General features: G+C 40.6%; 1 protein-coding gene across 1 annotated transcript in view; it reads left to right on the top strand.

Annotated features, from left to right (window-relative positions):
- LOC139908589 (uncharacterized) overlaps positions 1-16,769 on the top strand; it is a 72,947-nt gene extending 56,178 nt beyond the window's left edge. Inside the window, exons 21-33 of the mRNA XM_078291415.1 lie at positions 171-215; positions 368-421; positions 2,095-2,148; positions 2,750-2,803; positions 7,501-7,572; positions 8,095-8,130; positions 10,083-10,127; positions 11,422-11,454; positions 12,414-12,560; positions 12,826-12,880; positions 13,342-13,536; positions 15,403-15,480; positions 15,968-16,769. Coding sequence (XP_078147541.1) covers positions 171-215; positions 368-421; positions 2,095-2,148; positions 2,750-2,803; positions 7,501-7,572; positions 8,095-8,130; positions 10,083-10,127; positions 11,422-11,454; positions 12,414-12,560; positions 12,826-12,880; positions 13,342-13,536; positions 15,403-15,480; positions 15,968-16,158 — 1,059 coding nt within the window. The 3' untranslated portion in view covers positions 16,159-16,769. The remainder of the gene's footprint in view (positions 1-170; positions 216-367; positions 422-2,094; positions 2,149-2,749; positions 2,804-7,500; positions 7,573-8,094; positions 8,131-10,082; positions 10,128-11,421; positions 11,455-12,413; positions 12,561-12,825; positions 12,881-13,341; positions 13,537-15,402; positions 15,481-15,967) is intronic.
- Positions 16,770-22,989: the final 6,220 nt, after the last annotated feature.

Genomic DNA, 22,989 nt, shown 5'->3' with positions numbered 1-22,989 from the left:
CAAATTAAAAGACCAAGAGGCTGAAAGAGAGTTAGAGATTAAAAGCAGTTTTAAAAAGGTGTGTGTTAAGGGATTTTTTGAATGTGGAGAGTGCAGAAGAGTCTCTAAAAGACCACAAAAATGAAATTTCTGTGCAAATTGACATACTGTATGCACTTTGTCATCTGCAGGGTATCCGGGGACTTCCTGGAGAGGTGGGGCCAAGGGGACCTCAGGTAAAATCTGAGCAGTTACACTTAAGATGGGAGTCTCCTGCGCTCTTTACTTCGTGCTCACTTTATATCGGCAACATTACATCAATATCACCATTGACTTCAAGTCAGTCCCATCCGCTGTTTATTTTCCATGTTCTTTAATGTGTTTTCAGGGAGAGACGGGGATGCCTGGGCAGGACGGAGCACCTGGAATAAAAGGACATTCGGTTGGTGACATATTTTACCAACATAAACACTTCAACCTCTGCTGAAATGACAATATATAGTTGACTATTCAAGTTTCTGTCACTGTTCCTCACAGTTGGCTACACAGTTCAGAAAGTGAACAGGAAAGGGCTTGTGAGTTTGCTGCTGCTTTTATTTAATTTGAATTGACGTTTATTGAATATTGATGTCTTGTTTTCACATTTGTCTTGGAGAAACGCAGTCTTATCTAGTGTTCCCTAGATTAGAATTTCAAACATCAAGCTACTCACATTAACAGTCACTGCAGTAGGCCCATAATGAAATCATTAATTTAGACCAGGCACAATATGAGTCCATTTGATTTATTTAGTAATGCCATTAAGGCAGTGAGTGACTCTTAATTTAGAGGCGAAGTCAGATGAGTGAATGGGGCAATGACTGTACACAGAGGAAGGGCACCCCCCTCTGGTAAACAAGCTTACACACAGTCAGACTCAATCACAGCAAAGCAGCATGAATATGTGGTCCTCCATAGTGATGACTGGGCCGCATGTTGATGTCACTGCTGCCCTCTCCTGGGCAAACTGAGGCTGTACAAATACGTGGAGTGAGGAATAATTGGAGTGAATCATGAAGAGAAGGGCATATAAGGGCATATATTCCCCTCATTTTCAGGTTAGTAGCTGTATTAAATGAGGAAGCAGATACAAATACACACTGTATATGCCCATAAACAAAGAAAATGGCTTGTTTAGATCGATACACAGATGGATAGGTGGATGATATTGTAGATACTGTCGATCAACATTGAAACCAGACACTGATTCAACATCCTCTTGCTCAATTGATATGACATTGATAGGAAGGAAGGGAAGGAAGGAAGGGGTAAGTTTAGCCTGTGGATAAGTTGAGCCTCGTATCTAGACAACCAAACACAAAATGAATCATGTGATCACAGATTTAGGAAGAGTCATTCAATTCCCTGAATCTGATGGAGGACACGGAGAAAATGAGAATTATGTCAGGTCAAAAGATACGATTTTCACAATGCAATGTCATTTCATCACGGTAAAGATCTAAAAGGAAGGAGATGTGTTTTGTCAAAATGGTAGTTGTGGGGTAAAATGTGTCACTAGCACTTTAATGGGTAATGGGAATTCGAAAACTGTATTAGCTACAGATTTTTTGTTATTTCCATGGATGACCAACAACCTTAAGTATACATAGCGATTATTGTTTGAAATAAATTCACATTTATTTTGCTTTTATTAGTTCTGCAAAATGTAAACAGGGGCTCATTTTACCCTGCTCTCTCCTACATCCTGCCACTTACTAGGCAATAGATTTGTTTGTATATTGTTCTCTGGTGAAGGCATGTGGGAAGATAGAGTGACTAACACACAGCTTCAGCTGGGCTCTTGATACAGTAGAATGCTGTGTTGAATATGCAAACATTGTGTGTGTGTGTGTGTGTGTGTGTGTGTGTGTGTGTGTGTGTGTGTGTGTGTGTGCGTGCATGTGTTTGTGTGTGAGTGGACCTGAGCCATCTCATTTCTCCCTCAGTGCTTCCTGACTAAGCCGTCACGCACTCTGTCACATTCAGCCCAAAGCACTCTGTCTGACTCTTTCATCTCATTCTCTCTCTCCCCCCCCCTCTCTCTCTCCCTCTCTCCCTCTATATCGCTCCGTCCAGGGGATCCAGGGCCCCCCGGGGCCACCCGGAGAGAACGGTCGAGATGGTCCCAAGGTCTGTGCGTTGAACGTTATAATTAGTTATTATGCTAATGGCCTCCTGCTCCCCAGCCGCTTGGCTATTCTCAGCCCGTTATAATGTTGTACACTCCTCCCTCCCTCTTCACTTGATGTTCCCGTGGAGAAAACTGCAGTTTGTTGAGAGGGAATGAACTTGTTAGGAATCACTTTAGCAATTGTAGGTGTTTCTGAATATTTGATAGCCACAAAGGAGAGTTCACATTCGGTTCACGTTCTTGTACGTCTATCATAGTGGGAACTGTAATTTTTGCAAAGAGAGGGCTTTTTGGCCCGTCCTCACTTCTTCAAGGGTCTAGTTTAGGATTAGGACTTGGGTTTAGGGTTAAGATTAGAATTAGGATTAAGTTTAGGTCAGGGTAAGGATTAAGGTTAATGTTAGATTAGGATTTAGGGATAAGATTAGATTTAAGATTATGTTTATGTTTGGGTAAAGGTTAAGGTTAGTTTAGGGTTAGGGAATGCATGTAGTCAATAGAATGTCCTCACAAGTAGAGTATGACGACGTGTGTGTGTGTGTGTGTGTGTGTGTGTGTGTGTGTGTGTGTGTGGGTGTGTGTGTGTGGGGGGTTATTCAGGGGAGCTTTGGAGAACCAGGGGTTGCTGGTCTTCATGGTGTACCAGGCTTAAAGGTGAGTGCAGCAGCGGATTATCAATCAGATTAGATTGTCTTCTTCTACTGTACCTCTGTCTCTGTCTGTTCACCACTCTAGCACTTAATCTTCCTTTCCTCTGTTTGTCTTTCTCTCTCTCTGCCTCTGTGTCTTTCTGTTTTTTTGTTTTTTGTATTGGATTTATTCACACAGCGTCCATATTTGATTTAGGCCATATCATACTCTTACTTGAAGGACAGTGAAGCAGATGTAACCAAACTCACTGGAGTCAAATTCAACCCGTTAATGGACACAAAAATCTAAATCTACTCCAAAATTGTCCTTAAATATGGTGGAGAGATGAACAGAGCTGGATAAGGTCCAAATCAAAGGCTACAGCTACTGGTTTGATGGACTTGATCTCCCACATATACGTGAAATGAACACAACTTAACACTTTATGTGCCACCAACATGTACAATTGCGTGTTCCCAACATGAAATGGTTATGTGAAGGAGGCACAACTATAAACAGGAAGTACTGTTAGATTGAAGTAGCGTGGTGGAAAGTAAGGGTGTTGTGGTTGGGGTAAGTGGCCAAAACCACAGGTAAATTTTGAAGCCAATAAGGAAGTGGCGGCAGGCGGCAATTCCTCTAACGTCCACTAGGGGCTGACTCCAAACCGCCCAACGCCATGCAAGTCAATGGGACCTCAAGCCAACTTCTCACTCAAAATATAGAGTCAATAAATATTTTCGACAAGAGGTTATGGTCTCAGTAGCTAATTTCACTTCTGCTAATGTGTGTCCTTTTTCAAAATAATTATCATTAACATTATATCCCGTTAATAGTCATTAATGGGATATAACGGACATAAAATGGTGTTGTTTGCCTAGTGATTGACAGGTCTCCTGTCCAGTGGTCAACAGGTGGCTGATTACGAGCCAGTAGTAGGCGGAGCTGCAGCTCTGTGGACGACCCTCAGGCTCGCTTTGGCTGAGCTGGCTCCAAAACATGTCAACATGGTGGCAATCGTAAACCCAATCTTTTGGCTTCAAAACGGCCCTTCAGAAACCTATGGGTGACGTCACACTCACTACCTCCATCTTTTTTTTTACAGTCTATGGGTTGGGTTGGGTTGGGTTGGGTTGGGTTGGGGTGGTGTATGGGCAGAAGTGTTTGCCTTCAAGACCGGTGACTGGGGTTCAGCTTGCTTGTTCAGCTTGCTTGTTCAGCTTCCCAGCTTGTACGAAATTTGTACCATGGGTGGAATTTTAATTTTTAGCTAAAGTTTTTCTTTTTTAACCATGGCCAAAGCCTTTTCCCAACGGTAACCAAGTTGTTTAGTTGCCTAACCATAACTTTAATCATAACCTTAACCAAAGTTGTTTTAATTGCCTAAACTTAACCATTAGCCGATCTTTAGCTGACAATGCCGTGTCAAATTGTTACTGTTGCCACAGAATCCAAGTTGTGTTATTGTCACAGAATTCAATTCATTGTGGAGGAATGTAATTTTCACATAACTTGTGTACAGAGCACATATATCACGTTTCAGAGTTCATGCTCATTTCACAACTTTTTATGAAATCATGTTGTCCATAAAGTTAGCTATGTTAGCAGTCAGCTACTTCATGTTGTTAATGTTATATTTATCTCCAAACTAACCAAGTGTAATTCTTATTAATTAATTATTAATTTTACTTATTAATTTTCAGAATCAACGGTCTTTATTTTTAGTATTAGTAATATGCTAACAATCATACCCTTGCTTCATATTCTTAGTGTTTATGTTAGCTTTGTCTGCTAGCTAACATTAGCATTAGGTGACTTTAGCTGTTTAAAAAATGCTACTGTTAAAACTAGTTATCGGCTACAACTTACACAATAAGACCATTCATTCGGAGATAAATACAATGTTAATAAATGTCAACAATAACATGAATTAGTTGACTGCTAACATTATGAATCAACATCATGGATGTTCCCCTAATCCAGTAGCGTTTGATTTGGGTCTTCTCCAGCTCTGCTCATCTCTTGACGATATCAAAGGTAATTTTGTTGAATATTTAAATTTTTTGGTTCAAAGACCATTTGAGTTTGCCTCTATTTCCATCTGATTCACTGTTTTCTAGGTAGAGTTGACATAAATAAAATATTCATTAGATTCATCTTCACCATTTGATTCATCCATTCATTTGTTCATCTTTCCTTTCATCATGCATGATATCTAAGACACCACCGATGGGATTTTTATGACACTTGGGGAATGATGCATCTCACCATTTTCCCACTGCTGCCTTATCAGTATCTATCTGTCTCTCTCCCATTGACTCTATCTGGTACTCTTCTTCTCCTGCCTTCCACTATCTCTCTGCCAACTCACCATCTCCCTTCTCTCTCCCTTATTCTCTCTCTTTCCTCTCATCCTGTCCGCCAGTTCTTATTTAATCATCCTGCAGTTTCGATCCTCCTAATGAATGACAACTACAATTTAAACACCACTCGTTTTAAGTGATATGTTTCTGAGCAATTACGCCCGTAAATACCAACCGGTTCCATTGTGATTTAAAAACGCAGCAGGTCGCCTCTGTTGTGCTAGTTCATTACAAGATTGCAAAAGATTACCTCAATTATGTACTTTAAGATGTCATCCTTCAAACCAGATGCTATTTTAACTTTTTGGAATTGATGACTTAATGAGTAAAGGGGAGCTGGGGGAGTTGTCAGTCTGCCATCTTTCTTAACCTGTATTTAGCCAGGCTTGATTGTTGACTGAGAACATTTTCTTATTCACAGCAATAGCCTGGGGGAGTAGTTGCAAGGGGATAGAATAGACACAAACACGCACGCACACACACACACACATGCACACGCACATGCACGCACACACACACACACACACACACACACACCCACACACACACACACACACACACACACACGCACACACACAGAGACACCTGGGAACTGCCCTAGCTTTCTATTTTTGGCCACCTTTTTAAGATTGTTTTGGCATTTTTCTTTTATCTGATAGTTAACAGTAGAGAGAGCGATAGAGAGACAGGAAAGATGGGAGAGAGAAGGATCAACATAAGGGGGGGTTTGTGCTCTTAACTAAAGGCTTACCAAAGTGTAGGTCAGGTGCGTAGGCCAAAAAATAGTCCAATGAGATGAAGAAAGAAGGACGCACACTGGTATCATACTAAAGAGGCTCTTCGGATACAACAAGCACGGATCCTGTACAGGCCCACGGTACGTCTTCAATCCAGTTCAATTCAATGCATTTAAGCATTGCGACACGGTTATCTGTTAAAATAAACAATATTTCTCCACAAACTTTAAATACTACATGGTAATAACGTAACCTATACCGTTACAGTTTGTAGGGCAGCAGAAGACGAGTTATCAAGTTACTGTTTACAAATCCCATTACTAACACATGCGAGTTTGGAGCAAGTTGTGGAATTTTAAGTTTCACTTTAGTTTTTACAACGGGAGGCTCTGTCAGATTGAGTGCAATGCTACTGGTCTGCTGGTCTGTGCTTCTCCAAATGACAAACATCACGTGATGCGCATAAGGCGTATTAGAGATCGATTTAGAATAGATCAATTTCTATACATTCTATACTATTTATTCTGTGGCATTGCCCCACAGATGAGCCTATGTATGGGAAACACTGCATCTTACGGACAAAGACGCCCTCTAGAGGTCATCTCATGAAGCGTTGATGACTGACTGACTGACTGACTGACTGACCGACCTGAATTTACCCTGTGATGCCCTCGGCTGCGCCATGGGAAAAAAGGGTGGTTTATTTACATAGTGTAAAAATGAAAAGTGACAACAGTGTAGTGACAAAAACTGAACGTTTCAGCCCTCAGACCATCCTCAGCACAATTGAAGTTCTGCACACAAAGACTCCTACTGGAGGCACCTACTCAATTAAGAGCAACCACTAGGACCTAGATGGTCTTTTGCTTGCTTTTTGTAATCCTTTTGTCTTCTCTTTTGTCTCTTTGTGCTACATTGTGCCTTTTGGGTCCATCATGTGCTCATGCTACCATACCTTTCATTTTCACGTGTGGAATTGTACCTCTGATGTTGATTGTCTGAATAGTCTGGGTAACTAGTTATCAGGCTCATTGTTGGCACACCTTGCCTATCAGAAGCCCTCTTCCTATTGGTTCCTCTTAATTGAGTAGGTGCCTATATAAATCTTTGTGTGCAGAACTTTAATTGTGCTGAGGATGATTCTGAGGATCAAAACGTTTACTTTTGGTCCTTCATTTTTGTAAATGTATGTAAATAAACCACCCTTTGTTGCATCTGAAGAGCCTCGTTAGTTCTTTCTTCATGTCAGATTGAGGAGGATGGCATGCAACTAAGGTCCCAGGTCTGATTGAAACCCAAGATATCAAGACGTGACCGAAGCTGATGGGGACCCAAGACATGCCTTAGTCAGTTAGCCACCAGGACGCCCCTAATTTTGGCCACTGGTGCTTCCCTGGGGTGGTTTTGAGTTAAGTGCCTCAACAGCACTTTGACCTTAGTTTGAACAGGCAACCTCGTTGTCACAGGCCTCCTTCTCTAATCATCAGGCAACTGCATTCCATCCAGTGTGAAATAAATGGCCAGTCTAAGGAATACTGTTCCTAGGTCTGTTTATGAAGTGCCTCTGTTTTTAAATCCCATCAAGTGATTCCCAAAGATCGATAACCTTTCACCTTTCCAGGGCGTACCGGGGGAGCCGGGGTTTCCTGGGCTGCCAGGTACTATGGGCATGCCGGGGTTCAAAGGTCATAAGGTGAGGGTCAACTGCTTGGGGTGTTGCTGTTTATGCTTTGTAACAACAAAGCATAAACAAAACAAACCAAATTACCTGCGGGGCTTCACTTGGACTTAATGAGGTCTGAATTTTGCAGCGAAAGCGACACTTTATGAATGATTTATGGCGGTGGGTGTCAGGAGCTTGCACTTTTCCATGTTTTGCCGTTAAAAACATTGACAACTTTCCATAATACATATTTGTCAATGTATTATTCATTTTTGCTTACATGATATGATTAATTTGAATGTAGCTGAAGGTTGTCCTTCACACTTCAAAAGTAGTACTCCCAGGCACCTAAATATAAACCATGCTAATGTGGATAAATATGTTAAACATGCTGTATTTTGCTTACATTTGCTGAATTGTGTTCACCCGACCATGTACGCTATTTCTCTGTTATTATTCCTTCACATAGCATGTCACACAGTCAGCGTGAAGACAAAATCATGAATCTAAGTTGAGTGTGTATATCGTCTAATGTTCAATGTTGTGTTTCAGGGGGAGATTGGAGAGTCAGGGCCTAAAGGAAACCAGGTATTGTTTTTTCTATTCCTTTCTAATAAGCTTCACAGCCAAATACCCCATCATTCTGCACAGTTACTTGCACTTGGAAGTACTGTACATAGAGAGTCCGTTAGTTTAGTGAATTAAATGGAACAGAATAGCCTCTTTTGTGTATATGCATAATAATAGTTACAAGGCCCATCAGTTCATACATTGCCATTCATTTCCTTAATATACCTTTCATTTTTACTGAATTACGTCGCATATTTAATGTTGTCTCACAAATCTGCCTGCATGTACTATACCCTCAAATGTGTTTTCCCATTAAAACTGACAAGACCATTGCAGATCTATTTAAGCACTGACTAGATTTTATGCTTCCTACCCTTACACAACAGGAAATAATGTTAGACAAGTAAAGCAAAGAGAAGAGAAGGGAGGGAAGAGAGCATACATTTAGAAATTGGCTTAGAGCTATTGGTTAAGTGTAGCCGAGGATTACCCAGCATCCACACTGCAAGCAACTTGGAGGAGCCAGTTACTGGAAGTCCATTAGTTTGCTGTGAATTGAGCAGCTGAGACAAGATGTCACTTTGCTGGCAAGGAAGAGCGGGCTGCATTTTAACTTTGGGGCAACATCGCTTATCAGTAAAAGTCATGTCATAACACTAGTTGTATATGTCTCGCCTATCACTGCAGCACAACTGCTCCACCGACACTTAATGAGAGATTGACATTGATACGGGATGCTTGAACATTTGCACTCAAGTGTGACTGATGACAGTCTTGGTATTTATTCATTTTACTTTTTATTTCTCAAGGGGAAGTCATCAGAGCTCCATGCTCTTTTTCAGCTCCAGCTTCACATTCACACAGACACATTCACACTGGGAGCTGCACAAAGTAACCACAGTCTAATACTGTCAGCCACTGGGAGCTGCCCAGTACAACCACAGTCTTTTACTGGTGGCCACTGAGCAGCTCCACTCGAGCAGTTATGGGTTCAGTGTCTTGCTCAAGGGTAACCTGGACAGTAGTTGTTTAGGGAGGAGAGAGTGTTACTCATTCATTTTGCCCACCCACATTTTCCCATAGTAGTGCACCAGTGATAGTAGTGATTTGACAATATTGTTTTTTTCTTGGCTGACATAAGTTAAATGCAATATGCCACATTCACATCATATTGGATTTACCATAAACACGTGCTGCCAACTGGGAGAAGCCACTCACGTCAGCCTCCTAGTAGTGATTAGCCTACAAGTAGGACAGGCTCCGATATCTCCCACTTAGTGAAAGTGTGTCAACACAGGCAGCAAACATGGCAGCGAATCCACTGATGTCAGCAGTCCAAAATAGTAAGAATCAAAATTACCTACTGACTAAAGTGAGCAATATCTGCTGCAGTTTGTTCATGGTTTATTTTGGATGTGGGTGTTTCAACGAGTTAAACACGTTAAACACTTCCGAGTTGCAGCGACGAGATGTCATCCTGTTCCTCTGCCCCCTTCCGACATGACTCGAACGCAGCATTAATCACAAATTGAAAAAAAAAGCCAAGGGTGTGATAAATGCTGTAGTTCAGTTGCTTTCCTTTACCTGCACTAATGGAAAACGGTGTGATAGCCCAGAGGAGCGGAGAAAGGACAGCAGTGTGTTAGACAGGTGGAAAAGCGGCATACAGGATAGAAAGTCAGGTTTGTTAAAGGTCACCGCTAGCCAACTCCTATCCCCTCTCTCCCTGGGTTTCTCTTATTGGCTGCTGGTGGTAATCATGACCTTTTCCTGGGATGATGCCCCCCCACCCCCCGCACCCCCTCCTCCCCGCTAGCCAATAACACACACACGCACACGCACATACACACATACACACACACACACTAGATGAAGACTTGCACCAATACAACCGTTTTTACCCACATTCATGCTCGCACTTACACACACACACACACACACACACCTCATCATGATATATCTCTTTGCAGGGCGAGCGAGGCAGCGATGGAGCCCCAGGGACTCCGGGCATACCTGTGAGTGCATTCACTGATTCCTGATTCCACTGGGTGGCAGTAGAGCTTACTTTACCATAGATTCATCAGAGAGACTGGTGTTTGTGTGTGTGTGTGTGTGTGTGTGTGTGTGTGTGTTATGAGGACCAAACGTCCTGACAAGGATTGAACGATGAGGAAAATCCTCCAAAGTGAGGACATTTTGGCCAGTCTTCACTTCTACAAGGGGTTCGTTTAGGATTAGGACTTGGGTTTAGGGTTAAGATTAGAATTAGGTTTAGTTTAGGAAAAGGGTTAAGTTCAGGGTTAGAGGTTAGGGAATGAATGTAGTCAATGAAGGTAGTTTTGTGTTGTCTATGACAGTGGTTCTCAACACGGGGTCCACCAGGGGTCCTTGAGGGAGTACCAGGGGGTCCCCAGCAAATTGATGAATTGTTAAATTTCAGCATTATTTCATTTACAAGAAGTTAACACAATTAGAGAATGCAGAAGAATGACTGTTTTGATCATAGTTTCACTGTTATCTCTCTACCTACAATACAGATAGTCATGGAATTCTGGATAAAATCATATCTAACAATACAAATATTTTCAGATTTGGGTCCAAGAGACAAAATCTCATCCAATAGGGGGTCTGTGGTCCTAATGTGTACTAAATTAAAGGTCCTTGATATGAAAAAGATTGAGAATCACTGGTCTATGACACTGACCATATGAAATTATTGTGATTTCTCAGTGTGAAGCTTACAGGACACACTCTGTAACTCTACAGTGTCCAAAGCAGCCCTGCTTCCATGTGACATGCTCTCAAGGCTAAAACCATCAGACGTGATTCATAAGTGTGTCACCGCTGAAATAAATATGACATGTGTTCAAGTCTCAGAGAAACTTCCTAATTCTGGGTAACATAAATATGACACTGCGTTGGTGTTCAGCCGGGCCTCAGATATACTTCCTAGTTCCTAATTCCACATAAAAATGGGTACAGAATGAGTGTTACCACTGTATGGTGTTTTTGAAGGACTAACAGATCCGCAGATGCATTTTTCATTACATTTCAACAAGTTGCACAAAAGCATTAGAGAACGCACATCGGGAGCCGACGCGGAATGTTTTGTAAGCCTCCGGTTTTCGACAGAAAAACAGCGGCTCAGCATCAGCAATGCAGAGCAGTGAGCATAGCTCTTCTGACACACTGTCTCAGCCTTTGATATGTAAGCAGAAGTTTCTAACTGTCTCTCTCTCTCTCTCTCCTCCCCCCATCTTTTCTTTTCTCCCCTCCCGTTCCCCCCTCTCTCTTTCTTTCCTCCGTCAGGGCGAAGCGGGACCCAGGGGAGGGAAAGGAGAGGTTTGTCGAATTAGACTTTGCGGTATTAGATATAATCCATTCTGTCTTATTCTGCGCGGCAGCGAGAAGCCCTGTCAAGCCTGCGCGGCTGCTATAGAAGACTTACAGAGCCAATACCTCCAGGCCCGGGGAAATCTCGCCCCCGGGGCAAAAATATACATCACAAAAACCCTCTTTTCTAAGGCGCGCAGATCTGCAATATCAAACACTTACAGTACTGTCTGCAGAATGACAATTTAATGGAGGTGTGGCTCTCCCCCGGTTATGTAAGTGCTCCGATACTGTATCATTTGCATGGTTTCATCATATCTAAGTCCAAACTGCATTCCCATGTTTTTTTATTGACTATTTCAGACCCTTTGAAGGGGGAAGACATTTTGGGATGCACAGTATGTAGATATAATTGATATAATTCATCTTTTTGTGTGGGATAATGTTCAGTGAGCCAGTCATTATTGCAAAATAAGCCCGACAGAGTGAATCAAGACCCTGACACAAATGACCCCGTTCACGGTCCTGCTTGTTACACTGCTACTTATCAAAGAGATGAAACATTTGACATGAAGTATTGATTTTATTACAAGCTAGGCTAGTCCACCATGGCTGTTTGCAGTAATCTTAAGGAGTGTGTTTTTTTTTTTGTGGCAGCAGTTAATTTGATAAGAAATCAACAAAATTGACTGGACTTGGACTTCTTGACTGCTGGGAGATATGATTAGATGTGAAACAGCGGTCTGTTATTCATTAATACTGCATTCACTGGCCTATCAGAATTGATTATTCAATAAAGCTATGTAATAATCTTTGAATACTGTATGTAAACTTTAAAAACTTTCTCTATTATTCTTTCACAGTATTGTTGCAGGTGCACACTATTTTGCCTTATTTTGACTTTTCTCTCTGACTTGGGTCAAATTTTCATTCTGTGACATTATCTGTCCTTCCTTGTGCTCCCTCAGAGAGGAGTGGTGGGGGAGATGGGCACCAAGGGACATGAAGGGAAGAAAGGCGACATGGGACACATGGGTGCTGTGGGTCCCAGGGGATTTCCCGGCCAGGACGGGTTGCCGGGACAACCAGGCCAGCCGGGCTATCCTGGGAAACCTGTGAGTGAACCTCCTGACCATTTCCTCTGAGCAGCTTAAAAAAAAAAACAGGTTTAAAAGATGCAGATGGTTTCTTACTTGGATTTGAAGTGTTAAGTTTGGAAGTAATGGGGGCATGGCTGTCAGTGTGTGGGCTATGTGAAGGCAGACAGCGGAGCGTTGAGAAGATCCTGTAAATCTGCAGGCATACTCAATCACACACTGAGTCTGTTTTCAGAGTCCCAGAGTGGATTCAGCTGAATGAAGGTGTAATCGTGTCTTTCAGGGGAAGCCTCCCTCAGATGAACACCTCATAAAGCTCTGCACTGATGTGCTGCGTAGTAAGTGTCGGTCTGTCTGTTTGTCTGTCTGTTTTTTTTTTGTTTTTTTTTGTTTTTTTGTTGTTTTTTTGTCACTTTGCTGAGAACCAGAATATGGAAGCCAGGGTCTGAGCGCCAAATAAAAGTCAATTTTATCTTTGGTGGATAAATCAAAAAGGTTTACTGCCACACTGGCCAGTAACTTCCAGACAATAACATTTGAATGTCCCAGTTGTATACAGTCTTGGGTCTTTTCAACTTGTAAAACAAGTTGGTAACATAGCAGGTATAAGGGCACCTACCAGAAAAAAAGGGTGACACATTTCTATGGTAAAAATTATTCATGGCAAGTACATTTTTTTGTTTACCAGCCCTTGGCAGGTGAACCAAACAGTTAATTTCAGACACTGATGAAAGCAACTTTGACATGCTATTTAACTTACAAATGGATTAACTCAATACTCTCTGGCTTTGTCCCCCAGACCAGCTCCCAGCGTTGCTCCAGACCCTGGCTCCCCCATCTAGCTGTGAACCCTGTCAGAGCCTGAAGGGACCTCCGGGCCAGCCGGGAACGCCAGGACCCAAAGGCTCCACAGGGCCCCCAGGCTACCCTGGCAGGACCGGCTCTCAGGGTTACCAGGGACCGCCTGGAGAGCAGGGTCGTCCCGGCCTCAAAGGTGATGTGACCGACCAATGGTGTGCATACGCTGCGGCACCTGCCGTTTTGTCGTAAGATCTAGAAGCGCCCTTTTGATTCGTATCTTTTCCCCCTTACAGTCAAACCCAGAAAGCGATTAAAACACGTTGTTTCCACACAATAACGCTCACACTGCAGTTACACGCCTTTAAATAACTGTAATTGAACAATTATCACAACATTTCAGTTGCTTCAGTTTGAAAGCATTCTTTACGTGTTTTACTCGTTGGAATGTGCACATTCAAAATCATATGTATTTATGAATTTAAAATCAACCATCAATGAACAACCGCAGATATTTCTCACTTTTCGTGTGTGCGGTTGACTGTATTATTGTGAATATAACTGATAACTTAAATACCTTGGACTGACAAAACAGGTAGATTTCCTGTTTACCGCTTGTGCTGACACACTTCCGCAACTTGTGATGCCAGGTGGGAGATATCAGAGACTACCAAAAATTCCCCACTTTCCCCACTATCCTACTTATGATTACCACTGGGAGGTTGATGTAAACACGTTTTCCCACTGGGCAGTTCGTATTTACAGAACATCTGATGCAGCATCAGCGTACTTGGAACGGTCTACTTACTTGCCAATGACCTCATGCGAGTTTAAACAACATATCTAATTTAATACTGCAGTAAACACAAGTTTCACGCAGTGGGTAATCACAAATTGGATGTATTATTTCAGAGTGTTGGAAGGGCGTGTTTTAATTGCTTTTTGGATTCCACTGTTGGAGATTATGCTGCCCTGTGTGTGAGAGAGCAGTGCTGCCTGCTAACTGGAGCTAGGTAAAGCTCTAACCACAGTGTAGTAATTTTTTTTACATTTTGTACACAATCAATCGTCACTGATGGGAAAAACCAGGAAAATAAGGCCCAGGTTGAACATAACCGGAATTATTGCTATAAAACTATGATCATTGTGACCCAGAGGTGATCACAGACAGTACAGAATGTACTAGGTACAGTATTAATGATCCATTCATAAATTACTTTTTGGAGCATTGGTGCAGCAACATTGGAGCAGCGACTGTATCCTTTAAAAAATGAATAAAATGTGAAAAAGCGCAGCTGAAGGTGTAATGTATAAATGTGCAAGTGAAAAAGCATGTTGTATCAAAAGTCTCTTAAATTGTTGGATTCAATTGCATACAACTGAATGAAGAGTTTAATACGATTTACATTGTCAATTTGATTACTGCTAGCAATCAGGACCACATTAGACCATTTTCTCTACTGTTAAGCTATTTGAGGATCAGTGCATTGGGGTCACTTAGATGGAACAGCAGATTTTGGGAAAGCAAAAGACTCAGATACTAGATGCTAGCAAACTAGCAAAATAGTAGGCCTATTGTTACAACATATCTATCACGTTTTGTCTTAAGTGCCCCTTTTATAGCTTGGCAGCACCTGTCCTGGTGATAGTCTGTGCACACCACTGTAACCAACATTGTAAATTTCGTCTGAGGTCCAGAGTCTAAAGGAATATACCTGAGGCCAGCTTAATTCACTCATAGCAGAGGTTGCTGTAGAAAATCTTATGTTACCTGTAGGCAATGTACTATAAGCAGAGATTAGTGCCACCAGAAACTGAACTGCATTCATTTGAATCATTGTATGCAAAAATTGAATTTGTATTGTCAAATTTGAGACTGAATGGAATGGCTTGAATTAGATCATTTTTGCTTTCAACTTTCAACTTTTATTTCAAACCAAACAAAGCAAAAATGACCAAATTTAAATTCAAATTAGGTTTCAAATTTGACAATACAAATTCAAATTCTGCAATTGAGTTTATCCGGTGATCTTTCCTGATAGTGAACATATTATGTCCTCAGGTGACATGGGGCCAAAAGGGTTCAAAGGCAGCAAAGGGGAAGGTAGGCCTGGGACCCCGGGACCACCTGGACAGCCAGGTAAGTAAAGAGAATCCACCTATCAGCCTTTCTTCTCGAAGATCTTCACCCATTACCCATTTGAAAGAGTTGCAGCTGTTTCGGCAACTTGACCACAATGTACTTACATCTGTGCTTTCAAATCTGTGCATATTATGTGCATGAGTTAATTTTTGGGAAAATGCATCAAAGCTGTTCGTAGTCTTACATTTTTAATATGAATGTTGATGGTAAAACAAATTTAATAACTATGAACAAACTTACACTGAGTAAAAAAAAACCTACTCAGAGATCAGCAATATACATCAAAGTTGTTTACTGGGGATAGCTTCTAATAACTGAAAACAATATAACAATCTGATTTAGATGGAGTAGAAAGTAATTGTACCTGCTTTTTAAGTATTTAAACCAAAGCTTTATTCTTTAACTTTAGTTCTTTAAGAAGTTTTTTTTTTATTTAAATCCAATTTTATCTTTTTAATTCTTTATTCATCACCTATCACTTCAGGAGTTCAAGGTCCTCATGGCTCTGATGGAATTGGCCATCCAGGCAACCAGGGAATGCCCGGGAAACCAGGAACCCCAGGAGGTCCCGGTAAACGGGGCACTCCAGGGCTACCGGGGGTTTGTGATGTTTCCATATGTTATCAGATTTACAACCTCAGGGATGATGGCTTCAGCAAAGGACCCAACATATGATGATACAGCAGCAAGGGAGAGGCTGCTATTGGCTAAAACGTCCAAAGACTGTGTTTGGTTCCAGGAAGTTTTTTACTGTATCTCTACTTGACTGGGTTGGGCTTGACTGTTGACTCCTCTATGAGCACATTGGAGATTTAGTTTAGTTTTTGGAGGCAGAGCTGCTCTGGAGGCACAAATAATCTCATTGGTTGAGTTAGACTTCAGTGGGCTGAGCCAAAGAACCACTGTTTTTTGGAACAGGACATGACTAAATGGCTAATATTGTTCATTGTATTATTAGCCTACATAGTTGTTAGCCTGAAGGAAATTTTAAGTGGTGACATCTTGTCAGTGTGGCTAAATATAAATATAAATAAAAATATAAATGGAAATGACTCATGGTCATTTATTCATGATCATGGCATTCATGATCTTAGAAGGTCAGCAGGCTAGCTAACTAGCTTACCTAGATAGCTATAGGCTAGCATTACTACTTTGAACTTGGAAGGTCAGCTTGGCTAACTAGCTAACTTAGTATGGCTAGATTGCATTTTTTTTTTCAGATTCATAATATAATAGCTACCTCCTCTCTTCCTTCTTGGCCATTCAAGTTTGCCCGTTAGCTAACTTGCCCACTGAAAAATTGTTGTTCTTTGACTTTAACTCAACCAATGAGATTATTTCTGCCTCCAGAGCAGCTTTGTCTCCAAGAAATGTTTGTAGAACTAAAACTCCAATCTGCCTTCTATGATTAATCTGAGCTCAATTTGCTCCCTCTGCCTGATGTACAGTAATCATCAGGGGGGAAATATTGTATTGATTTTAATAAACAAAAGAACACAGGCAGCAAAGAGGAAGTTAGAAAAAGCTGATATTCTCAGTCACGTCAGGTATGTGGGGGAAAAGAACAAAGACACATGAGAGGGAACAAGCTGATGGAGCCAAAGAGACCGACAATTTAGGATCCAGGTAGAGGGGTTTGCACACATCTATACTACAGGCCTCACATCAGCTGATACTGGCAAAGCAATAAGCATACAAACACATAAATATGCAATGAAACAGGGATGTTTACATGCAGCAGGAAGAGATATGTTTATTTTTAACACAAATTCAGAAGGTCAACTGTAGTTCGACAGCCACCTGAAGAAAGCATTGGTTGTTTAGTGGGAAAAAGGCTTGTTGTCCCAGGAAATAAGTTCCATGTGGTTGGAACCAATAAGGAATAAACATGTCAAACATGTCCTTAACCAACCATTAACCAACCATGTCAAATACTTAGGTGGGTTTTTATTTTGTCAGCAAATGTTTCTTGTTTTCAGACTTGTGCATGCAATAATAACTATTAAAGACTAAAGATTCCTCTCTTCTAATGCTAGGATTTCTACATGTGAAGTTCATGCTTTGTATTAAAAATTCTGTTAAATATAATTGGACTAAATCCTGTTGATGATGATGCATTGACATGATCCCTTGAGGATGAGATTGACATCACAAGGTGTTTTTTTTAGGCCTCGTCTATTGCTCTACTATGAGGATACTTGGGCTCTTTTCAAGTGAGTCATGGTCTAAAAAGGCAGAGGCATACGAAGACATTACACAACACAAAAAATTTGAATAAATGTATCAAACTTGAATGGATAGAACGGTCCTTCCACTGTTTGCCATGGTAATTTGTCTAGTACAGCATAAAATGGCGATTATGCAATTTTAAGGGTTAGTTACTATGGTGACAACACAAGCCTGGGCATTAAGGCCGTAAAGTGTGTCACACTTGCTTGAGAACTGTGCAGATGTGTCTGTTGCACGAGTGCTTAGCAAACTGTCAAAACTCAACTGAAAGCTAACGTTAGCGATGACGCTAACGTAGCTTTATCAAAGACTGTACTTCTCTCTCTAGCTCTTCTAGTCAACATTAGCATGTTAGCAATCCATGGCAGCAAGGCAGCAAAACCTCTCACCTCAGCGACTTGCCGTAAATACGGAAGCTAGCCTAATGGTAAAAATATAAAAATGGCCGCCACTCTGACCATCCTGGAACGTTGATTTGAATAGGAATGACCGTTCTATACATTCAAGTTCTGTGGTATCAAAGAACTTGAGGATGGCAGTTTCCAAACAAGTATAGATCTGCCATTGAAGAGCTACCAACTATTGTCAGAGCTAGTAAGATTGCCAGGTTTCAAAGATATAGCACTGCTGTTAGCGTAGCAAGCCATGATGTACATTGTGGCCGCATTGAAAACAATCATTCAAGTTCCTGCAGGGCTATTGACACAAGGCCAACATCCCTGCAGGAAGGAGTAATAATTTCAGGGTGACCATCCTACTATTTATTACTACTACTATTATTTTTACAGTGCATTTTTTTTTTTTTTTTTTTGTACAACTTTTTGCTACAAATATGATTTTACTGTGCAAACATATTACACTGCTTTACTGTATATCCCATTGCGCTAAAGTACATCTGTTCTGGGCTTACGGCTTTTCAGTTTCCTGATGGTCCACAGCCATAAAGTGCTTCAAATTCAAAGTGTTTTCACAAAAGCATTTAATCACTTACTACTCAACATGCTTGCTGCAGAAGATTTCCGTCTTAAGCAAAGCCTTGTTCACAGATATAAGACCAAAACTGAAAACTGCAAACATGTTCTCAGGAACAATTTTGAAAGTAAAAAGGCTGTTGATAAGGCCAGGGAAAAAAATCACATCTGTATATGAAGATGAAAAAAACAACCAGATTTAATGCTGTGGTGATAGTCCATGAGGTCAGGTTTATCTTTTTTTTCTCCCCTCATTGTAATGTGTTGATGTTTACGCACATGCACAGTGTGAAAAACTTTTTGTGGTGCTGTTTCTGCTCCATCTCCATTTCCGAGAAGTGACATCCACCAGTTGGTGATTGCTCAATACTTCCTTCTGTATACTAATCTTAACCATCTTCACTGCAGAAATAGTACATGCTGTTTGAACATCATTTTTTTTAATCCTTCAGATTGCAACATGTTTTGTCACATTTAGCTGTTTTGAGTTTTTCTTTATATAGATTTTTTACAAAAACATATTTGTAATATATTCCAAGATGCATCCAATTATAATCGTCAAATGTTTTTCTAACGTCAATTAAATGCTGGGAAAATGAAATATGTGTGCACAATGGTATTGTTGTATATATGGTTACAATATTGTGCTAATACATTGCATTAGTACTTACTTTTGTTGGAAAATGATTTCATGGTCAAATAAACCACAATTATGACACCTTATTCCACCTTTCATTCTTTCAGTACAGGTTTTGGATAGAACATACAGATTCAGTTAAAGGGGTCCTATCATAGGAATCCAAATTTTCCTATAGTTATATGCATGTGTGTTGATCAAAGATGTTTAATGAAGACACTGTTAAAAGCAAGGGTGGAAGTAACTAATTACATTTACTCACGTTACTGTAATTGAGTTGTTTGTGTACTTGTACTTTTTTGAGTATGTTTTAAAGTCAGTAATTTTACTTTTCCGAACTTGCCTGAGTGGTTGTTAAGATTCAGGCACCCTGAGATTTTCTAGTGGCTGATTACAGGACTTTTTGTCAGAGCATTTGATTTATTGAATTTATTGATAGCTCTCAACTATTGATAGTCGAGATGTAAAGACAATTCCACCAAATATTACCAAAACGGTTCTACAAAATTGCCTACCCCGGCTTTAAATTTAAAGTTACTGCATTTTCAAAAATGCGAACTTAGTCTTCAAGCAATAGTAGATTTAAAAACAAAATCATAGAGATGGGATAGTATGGGAACTTTAAGAGTTATTTGCTGTAAAAGTGAGTAGTTGTACAGTATGAGCAGGCTCTTCACTGAATAATTACATACAGAACAGGTTCAAGGTTCAACCTGAAGTAGGGTGAAGATTAGAGTAAGGTTGCTGGTCCAAATCCCCTGACCTGCCAAAAGAATCTGAGCGGGTTAAGTGAATGTGTGTTCATCTCCCTACCCTCATTAAACATTGTTAATGTGCCTTCAGAAAGACACACAATGCCCAAATCCCCAAGCAGCACTGTACCAACAGCCTCTGCACCCCCAGCCCCTCCCCCTCCTTCACACACACACACACACACACACACACACACACACACACACACACACACACACACACACACACACAGCCTGGCTGCTAATATCAGTGTGTTCTTAATAAACCTGTCTGTTGCAATGAAGGCTAATAATGTTCAGTGGGGAGGCAATCTTATTCGCTTCCACATCAATCTGACATGATTCTACACTCTGCATATCATTATTTTGCTGCACTTTTTGACGAAACAAAAATAATAGATTCTCTTACAGTACATGCTCAATAAAAATACACACATTCACTATTTTCCTCAGATGCTTCCTGACGCTTCACAGGCCAGGCAGAAGCAGTAATGTAGAACTGTGGGAATATGAACCAGTAGTGGCACAACTGGAAATAATAATAATAATTTGTATGTTATATGTTAATTGCAAAAACAATGTTAACTTTTATGACTTTTTGACATCCCCCAAGATTAACTGTATGATGTTTTGTTGACAGTGAGAGAAACCTTTTCTTAGGAATTCATTGAGAAAAACATTTTCTTAGGAATTCAGTACACAGACCACAGCAGGTTTATGTTAGGCTGGTTATTTTTAATGTGGTTCTTGGTGTATATTGTTTGTTTTTGGTAGCGTTGTTAGGGATGTTGGGGTTGGTAAAAAATTGGTATTGTGATTGAGGTCTGAGATAGAAACAGTTTTTTTGAAAGTAGGCAATTCAATGGTATTATGAGTAGATGTGAGAGAGAATAAGGGTTAGAAGGTAAGAATTGTCTCCTGAAGACAGAGGCTATTGAAACAAGTGGCTATTGGCATTGACAGGCAATTGACCTAAAAGTGAAACCATGATTTCATAGCTATTTCATAGCACGTTGTGTCAGAATGCGTCTTTCAATAGTGTGCAGCATCGGAAACACTGCAAGCCAATCGTTTGTCCTTATCCTCCTTATGGCTTAGCACTCGCAGATCAAGGGTAGTTGATAATAATGCAAGACCATATAAATAACCAGGGATTTGGAAAAACAACACAAGATTTCCAATTGAACCCTCATTGAAATCAGGGAAAGCAGTAATGCAAGACCAGACAAACGTCTCTGCAGCCCTGTCCACAAGCCCATTTTACAACAGTAGTAACAGAGTATCAGGTTATTTACTCAAAATACAAACTTTTAATCCAATGGAATATTACTGTTAGTGTTACTCTTATTTCTTACTTGATGTGGAAAAAGAGATTTCAGAGTGATATTACGTTATTGGTAGATGTTATTGCATTATTCAACTAAAAAATGGTTAGCAAGCAATGTAAAGTCAATAACGTGGTAAAGTGGTAATGCTTGAGATCCTGTTTTTTTTGCCGGGCCCATGTGCCCAGCCTAGAAGAGTGAGAGCTAACTGACTGACTGACTACGCATTGTTGAAAGTTGCGTGAGAAGTGGCGTTGTGGTGGTATACGTGATATTGCGTTGTTTGAACTGTTAGTGTTTGCTCACATTATGACGTGCCTTCGCTGTTCCCTATGAAAAAATTTAATTCAATAAGCACAGATCCTGAACAGACCCATGGTTCGTGTGTGTAAAATTCAATTCAATTTAGACCATAGGTGAGAGGCATCTCCTAGTCAAAGATACCCTCTAGAGGCCATCTCACGAAGCGACATCTCACTAAGCGTTACCTGACTGACTGACTGCATGACCTGAATTTGCCTCGGGATGCCCTCAGCTGCGCTGTGGGAAAAATGCAATCCCGACACAAAAACATATTGACTCAACTTTTTTCTCTCTGTTGCTTTCACAAACTATTGTGGTTTGCAGATAATTCTATGAACAAACGAGAAGTGATTCCAAAAACAGTGACCACTACATGCAGCCAAATGCTACTTTTTACCTTCTGGAACAGCCAAATTGTTGACACCATCTGCAAGTAACTTTGGGTATACCTAATAACACCTGGACCTGCACCTGTACCTGGGAGTGCACAACTACCTTTCATTGTATGTGTACCTGTGCACTTTACAATAAAAGTTGAATTGAATTGAATTGAATTGAATATCAAAATGTTTGTTTACACACACTTCCCAGGCAGGAACCCTTAAAATTGTACAAAGTGCCACTTATATAGTGTATCACTACAACGCAGAGGGCAGTGCAGAACACGTATTATAATAGGGTGTGAAAGCCAAGAGGAGGCGAGACATCAATGGCCCGGCTTGCACTAGGTCAACCTAGCCTTGTTTTTTTTTTTATTTTGTCTCCATCTCATCTCTTGCTGTGGTGTTTCTGCACTGCTCTTCCCAGAGATCACTTGTCAATCAAACAGTGTGTCCAGTACTGTGACATCTTTTTCCTTGGATTTTCTGTTGATGAAGTTTGAGTTTCTGTAGGTGGCGCTCTTTTCTTTGTCTGTTCAGCCATGGTGGCTATCACTGCTCATGCTAACTACCCAGTTCTTCTTCTATTTATTCAGAATAAACCAGAAACATGACATGCATCCCTTCCTGTGCGCCAGAGGGTTTTTCCAGGAAAGATCACAGGGTGTTTACAGCAAGTGTAAAAGCTTTCATGAACTGGCTATAGGTTAAATCACTATTGTTTTATAGAGATCAGTGATAGAGAGTAGCAAAACAGGCATTTATTCATATGAAAAAGTCACAAATTATTACTTTAAGTTAACAAGCTACTATTACTGACAAAAATGATATTGCATTATCAATTAAACATTTTATTACATTATTGGCTTTTTATTACGTGAAAGGCTTTATTACAGTTAGTTTTATTAC

The sequence above is a fragment of the Centroberyx gerrardi genome, chromosome 22 (genome assembly GCF_048128805.1).
Source record: "Centroberyx gerrardi isolate f3 chromosome 22, fCenGer3.hap1.cur.20231027, whole genome shotgun sequence".
Lineage (NCBI taxonomy): Eukaryota > Metazoa > Chordata > Actinopteri > Beryciformes > Berycidae > Centroberyx > Centroberyx gerrardi.
Note: the sequence above shows the minus strand (reverse complement) of the source record. Positions and strands in the feature narration are given on the sequence as shown.